This window comes from Lipotes vexillifer, unplaced genomic scaffold (genome assembly GCF_000442215.2).
Source record: "Lipotes vexillifer unplaced genomic scaffold, Lipotes_vexillifer_v1.1 scaffold394, whole genome shotgun sequence".
Taxonomy (NCBI): domain Eukaryota; kingdom Metazoa; phylum Chordata; class Mammalia; order Artiodactyla; family Lipotidae; genus Lipotes; species Lipotes vexillifer.
In genome coordinates this window covers 312,616-318,425 of record NW_006791731.1, presented here as the reverse complement: position 1 = coordinate 318,425, position 5,810 = coordinate 312,616, and the positions used below count along the sequence as shown (strand labels likewise).

Sequence of the window (5,810 nt, the reverse complement as noted above, 5' to 3'; positions counted from 1 at the left end):
GGGCGGGGGCATCTTCAGGGAAACGGCGGAGCCGCGGGCCGGTTGGGGGGACGGCGGCCACCACACAGAGTCTCCTCCCACGGTGACCACACTGGCTGCTTTCGTTTCCTCTCGTGACAGGTGCTTGGTTGGTCTGTCCTGTCACAGCGAGGTATGAATCGTCCTCGCGAGATTTGTCCACAGGCAGAGCGAGGCCGAGGGTTGACGTCCCGGGCTTCTCAGGAGCCAGTGTCCTAAGGACTTGTGTGTGAGGTCCGCAAGAGCAGGGGCTCTGGAGCCTGGCTGCCACCCTTCCCGAGCTCATCACCCAGGCTGTGACCTCTGTCGGGCAAGGCCTAGGTCTCAGTTGTCTAACCTGTTTTGAGGGAGATGACCCCGAAGCAGTTTTGAGGATGAGGTGCCAGGCGGGCGCACAGTAAGTCGGCAGCAGAGCTGACACCCAGGTACCCTGTGCTCTCAGGCACCTCCTTTGTGCTCCTTGTCAGTTTGGACGTCCCTTTGGCAGCTGCCTCTACTCATCTGAGCAAAGGCCCCTAATTTGGGGCCTCCGAATCCCATGGTTTTGAGACTTGGTCTCTTAACACGGTTCTCCAGGGAAGAGAGAGACGTTTACGCAGGTGGCGAAGATCTCGATGGGTGAGGCATTCTTTCTGTAACTCGCCAGGGGTCTCCGTGCCTGATAATGCTCCTGGGAGGCAGTAGTTAGAAACGGGGCTCGTGTTGAGGGCTTGGGTTACTTAGGCCCCTTGGACTCAGAGTTGTCTGGGTTCTGGTCTTTTCTACTTGCCCTGCTGTTTATTAAACTGTACTCCCAACTCTTCTTTGCTGTGCTGCACAGAATCCAAGGGTGGCCTCCCAAGGCTTCTGAGGAGGCTGGGAGAGAGTCCTGTGATGCAGCTTCCAGCCCCCTGGTAGTATCCTATCTCTCTAGTGCTTGGGGGATAGGGGGGCTTTGTTTTTGCCAACTTTTAAGGAAGGGCAGGAGAGCAGATCTCTGATAAGTGGCATTGTGATTTGGGAGGCCTGGAATACAGATGGTGGGCCCTGCAGAGTAACAGCCATCAAAAGCACGCGCAGGCAAGCAGGTCGTCTCTGGTGCCATGCTGTTTATGTGCTGCTCGATTGCTTTGTCTCCCTAGGGAGGCCCCCGTGCTGGAGGGCGGGGACTGGGGGTGGCCTCGTTCTCCTTTTCACTACTCTTAGCCTAAGGTAAAGCACCTAGCACTTGCTCTCTGGTGCCATGGTTCTCCACTCTGCCGAGCACCATGCTGAGCTTTCCCACTACCAGTGCATGGAGGGGGCGGAGGCCTGGGGTCTGTCCTCCCCACTGAAGGGCCCTTCCCTGCAGGTGGCTCCTGCCCGGCCCAGCACCATGCACACCCTTGTGTTCCTGAGCACACGGCAGGTGCTCCAGTGCCAGTCAGCTGCCTGCCAGGCCTTGCCCCTGCTGCCACGAGAGCTCTTCCCCTTGCTCTTCAAAGTGGCCTTCATGGACAAGAAGACCGTTGTGCTGCGCGAGCTGGTGCACACGTGGCCCTTTCCACTGCTTAGCTTCCAGCAGCTGCTGCAGGAGTGTGCCCACTGCAGCCGGGCCCTGCTGCAGGAGCGGCCTAGCACAGAGAGCATGCAAGCCGTGATCCTGGGGCTGACTGCCCGGCTCCACACCCCGGAGACTGAGGCTGGCACACAGCCCCTCTGCAGGTATGGGCTCACTGGAGGGGGCCTCGGGCCTGGGGGGTGCAGAGAGGGTCCCCTAAGAGGTTCCAGGCTAGTGCAAGAGTACAGTGCAGGAACAGGCATGTTGCTCCTGTCCTAAGGAGGCTGGGAGTGGGTGTGGGCTGTGTTCCCTTGTCTCCTGCCTCAGCCCACCCGTGCTCCCAGGAAGCACGCGCTGCGGGTGCTGGACATGACGGGCCTCCTGGATGACGGCGTGGAGCAGGACCCGGGCACCATGAGCATGTGGGACTGCACGGCAGCTGTGGCCCGCACGTGCATCGCACAGCAGCAAGGCAGGACTGCGGAGCCTGGCCTGGCCCCCGTTCCTGTGGAGGTGCGTGTGGACCTGCGGGTGAACCGGGCCTCTTATGCGTTCTTGCGGGAGGCACTCCGTAGCAGCGCGGGCAGTCCACTGCGGCTCTGCTGCCGGGACCTGCGGGCTGAGGACCTGCCCATGCGCAACACCGTGGCCCTGCTGCAGCTTCTGGATGCGGGCTGCCTGCGCCGCGTGGACCTGCGCTTCAACAACTTGGGCTTGCGAGGCCTGTCCGTCATCATCCCACACGTGGCCCGCTTCCAGCACCTGGCCAGCCTGCGGTTACACTATGTGCACGGGGACTCTCGGCAGCCCTCCGTGGACGGCGAGGACAACTTCCGTTACTTCCTGGCCCAGATGGGCCGCTTCACCTGTTTGCGGGAGCTCAGCATGGGCTCCTCTCTTCTCTCGGGGCGGCTGGACCAGCTGCTCAGGTGAGCAGGCCCTGCTGTTGCCCTGCCCTTCCCTTCCCCTCCAGGAGGCCTTCCCCTGGCCCAGCCTATTTGTGACCCCTTGTGTCCTCTGCAGCACCCTGCAGAGCCCCCTGGAGAGCCTGGAGCTGGCCTTCTGTGCCTTGCTGCCTGAGGACCTGCGTTTCCTGGCACGGAGCTCCCATGCTGTCCACCTCAAGAAGCTGGACCTGAGTGGCAATGACCTGTCCGGCAGCCAGCTGGAGCCCTTCCAGGGTCTGCTGCAGGCAGCAGCAGCAACGCTGCTGCACCTCGAGCTGACCGAGTGCCAGCTTGCCGATACCCAACTGCTGGCCACACTTCCTGTGCTGACTCGTTGTGCCAGCCTCCGCTACCTCGGCCTCTACGGCAACCCGCTGTCTATGGCGGGCCTCAAGGAGCTCCTGAGGGACTCGGTGGCACAGGCCGAGCTGCGCACGGTGGTGCACCCTTTCCCCGTGGACTGCTATGAGGGCCTGCCCTGGCCACCACCTGCCTCTGTCCTGCTGGAAGCTTCCATCAATGAGGAGAAGTTTGCCCGCGTGGAGGCTGAGTTGCACCAGTTGCTACTGGCCTCAGGCCGTGCCCACGTGCTCTGGACCACAGACATCTATGGGCGCCTGGCTGCAGACTACTTTAACCTGTGATCTCCAGGCTCTGGGTGAGAGTTAGGCTGTCCTGGGGTCCAGGGCTGCTGGAGGCCTCTTGCCCCTTGGGTAGTCAGAGCCTTTGGGACCTTGCTGGAGGCCTGACACAAAGGCACTAGTCTCTGATTTCTTTGCTCCTGGGTGCACCTTGAGCATGCCCATGCTTTTTGCAGCACCCTGTGCAGTTTGTCCTGCACTTGCTCCCCTGACTCACTGACCATCTGTGGGCCTGAGGGCTGGATTCCAGGCCTACATGGCCCTGCCTGGTTTGGCCGCACTTAGCTGCCCTCCGGTGTCCTGGTTCTCTCCTTGGAATGTTCCTGGGATCTATGAACTGGGAGAGGATGTTTTCCTTTGGGCCGTCCCCAAGAGCAGACTGCTCTGGGGTGGAAGTTTGGACAGGGGCCTACTTCAAGGAGGGTTGGGCTCCCAGGCACTCTGGGGCCTCTTAACGTTCTCCTTTCCCTGGCACACAGGAGACTGCCTGTCGGCCGGGTTTGGGGGCCAGAGGGTGTCTTTAAGGTACAAACGTGCAGTGTGCTTAGAACTTAAATCTGTGGCTATTTTTTCTGTCCTAACTGGTCAGAGTGAGTTCTCTCCTGCTCTGCTCTCACCCCCAGCCTGGCCACTGGGTGACATGTCTTAACGGCCTGCCGCCCCATCTTTTCTCTAGACATCTCCACAGTACGTCGCCCCTCCTCGCAGAGATTCAGGCTTTTCCTGGGGCGGCGCGGCCCGAGGCGGACCTGCAGAGCTGGAGGTCTGGTTATTTGGGCAGGGGTCTTTTCTGGAGGGTCTCAGTGGGGCGTTGGAAGCCTACCCTGGTTACCCTCCGTTCGCGCCCCAGGACTTCCATCTGCAGGGGTCCGTAGGTGCTTCCGCCCCGCCCGACGCCCAGGAACGGCTCGCGACACGGCGCAGCTTCCACCCTTTACTGATCGCGCGGAGCATGCGCATGGCGAGCCGAGCCGGCCAATCTGCGGGGCTCGCGTCATCAGCGGGCGTCCGCCCCGCCCCCCCTCAGCAACGGATCTCGTAGGCGGCAGGCGGCTGCAACGGGAGGCCCTGCGCGACTCCGGGCGCTGCGCCCTCGGCCGCCTCCGCCGGGCCCTCGGCGAAGAGCGGCTTGGAACGGTCGATGACGAACATCTCGTGGCCCCGCTCGTCGCGGAGCTCCTCGAGCTGCGCGAAGGTGCAGGGCCCGTCCGAATAATCGTTGACGAAGAGCGCGCCCTCCCCGGGAGGCCCTGGTGCCTTTTTGCGCCTGCGCCGCCTGCGGCAGATCATGGTCGCCAGCAGCAGCGCCGTGAGCGCCAGGAGCGCGATGGCCGTCGCGATGGCCGTCTGCGTGGCCAGGCCCAGGGCGCGAAAGGCCATGCCGCCCGCCTCGGGCAGGGGCTCGTGGCTGACCGGGTGGCCGGCCCGGGGCGGCGCAGGCGCCAGCAGCAGCTGCTGGGACAGGTTGACCAGAAGCTGGAAGGGCAAGCGGGCGGCGCCGCCGGCGTTGGAGGCCTCGCACTCGTATTTGCCAGCGTGGGCCAGGGTGATGTTGGTGAGGAAGAGCATACCGCTGCCCGTGTCGGATGCCCCGGGCCCACTTGGGCCCGGCACCCCGCCTCCAGGTTGGGCCTGGGCCTGCGGCGGCCCCTCGTGAGGCTGCGCCACCTTTCTCCAGGTCACCAGGGGCTGCGGGTAGCCGGAAGCCTGGCAGGCAATCCGCAGGTCCTCACCCAGGTTGGCTGTCACCTCCAGCGGCTCCACGTGCACAGAGGGTGGGATGCAGATGAGGCTACTGCCAGATACTTCCAGGAGACTCTGAAGTGCCAGGCGGGGGGGCTCTGCACACGTGATTTTCTTGTCCCTGGAGCTGAGCAATCGCTGGCCACCTTCCTTGATCCAGGTTCCCAGCCAGTGCAAGGCACAGTCACAGCGCCATGGGTTCTCTGTGGGCAGAGCAGCAGCGGACAGGTAGCTAGCTCAGGGGCGGCCCCGGAGCACAGCGTGTGTGGTTGAGGTTGTTGGCCAGAGCAGGAGCCCCTTTCTCACCTCCCACAGTTAGGGACCCCTGCCACCCCTTCCCTGACCCCAGTCTCCTTAAGTGTGGGCAGCCAACCCCCCCCCCACCTCCTTTCTGTGATGCACGTCCAGTTTACCTCACCCATCTCTGAGAAAGCCCCGCTCCTCTGATGTCTCTCCCTGTGACAAGTCTTGCTATCTGGGGGGAACCTCTGTGTGCGCATAGATATCCCACCAGCACTAAAACCTTGCGCATCCTGCCAGCCTTGTCTTCGGGTGCTGTCTCCAGGAAATGTCCCCAGTCCTGGTCTCATCTTCCCAGTTTTTTCCTGCCTGCCCTCTCCTGGCTTTAAAGTGTGTGAGCCGCTCAGCTGTGTCCAGTTTGTTCAGGGACTCATACCTTTTCTGTCTTCCTCAGGCAGCTGTAACCCGGCCAGCACCCCTACTCCTAGCAGTCTTCTGTCATGGCTGTGGGTGGTGGTGGGGCCCCCCCAGAGCACTGCCACTGGAACCCCCTCCACAGCTGGGCCGGCTACCTACCGCCACCACTGTGGTCAAGGAAGCTACCTTTGCATGAGAGCCCCTTGCCCCCAGAAAGAGGTACCTGTGAGACGCAGGACCTGCAGGCTGGCCAGGGGCTGCAGGGCCTCCTGGCTGATGGTGCCC

The 5,810-nt window shown here is 62.7% G+C and overlaps 2 protein-coding genes across 4 annotated transcripts in view; one reads left to right on the top strand and one right to left on the bottom strand.

Annotated features, from left to right (window-relative positions):
* The first annotated feature begins 119 nt into the window (after positions 1-119).
* Positions 120-3,233, top strand: LRRC14 (leucine rich repeat containing 14). Of its 3 annotated transcripts, XM_007464527.1 has the most exons (5): positions 120-151; positions 618-622; positions 1,353-1,701; positions 1,882-2,466; positions 2,561-3,128. In XM_007464527.1, the coding sequence occupies exons 3-5, from the start codon at positions 1,373-1,375 to the stop codon at positions 3,126-3,128; spliced, it is 1,482 nt and encodes a 493-aa protein (XP_007464589.1). In that variant the 5' UTR covers positions 120-151; positions 618-622; positions 1,353-1,372. The 3 variants fall into 3 exon arrangements, with proteins under 3 accessions (XP_007464589.1, XP_007464587.1, XP_007464588.1); XM_007464525.1 differs by lacking the exon at positions 618-622 and having other exon boundaries at positions 121-252; positions 1,349-1,701; positions 2,561-3,233; XM_007464526.1 differs by lacking the exons at positions 120-151; positions 618-622 and adding an exon at positions 424-450 and having other exon boundaries at positions 1,349-1,701.
* Positions 3,234-4,148: 915 nt separating this feature from the next.
* Positions 4,149-5,810, bottom strand: part of LRRC24 (leucine rich repeat containing 24) — a 2,705-nt gene continuing 1,043 nt past the window's right edge. Inside the window, exons 4-5 of the mRNA XM_007464600.1 lie at positions 5,749-5,810; positions 4,149-5,071 (exon numbers count right to left, since the gene is read on the bottom strand). The exon at positions 5,749-5,810 is cut by the window's right edge and continues 8 nt beyond it. Coding sequence (XP_007464662.1) covers positions 4,149-5,071; positions 5,749-5,810 — 985 coding nt within the window. The remainder of the gene's footprint in view (positions 5,072-5,748) is intronic.

What these genes read in the sequence shown, in the direction of transcription:
- LRRC14 (XM_007464525.1), top strand. Translation starts at nt 1,373, where the DNA reads ATGCACACCCTTGTGTTCCTGAGCACACGGCAGGTGCTCCAGTGCCAG. An exon ending in GGCACACAGCCCCTCTGCAG is followed by an intron (nt 1,702 to 1,881) that starts GTATGGGCTCAC and finishes CCGTGCTCCCAG; the next exon opens with GAAGCACGCGCTGCGGGTGC. An exon ending in CGGCTGGACCAGCTGCTCAG is followed by an intron (nt 2,467 to 2,560) that starts GTGAGCAGGCCC and finishes TGTCCTCTGCAG; the next exon opens with CACCCTGCAGAGCCCCCTGG.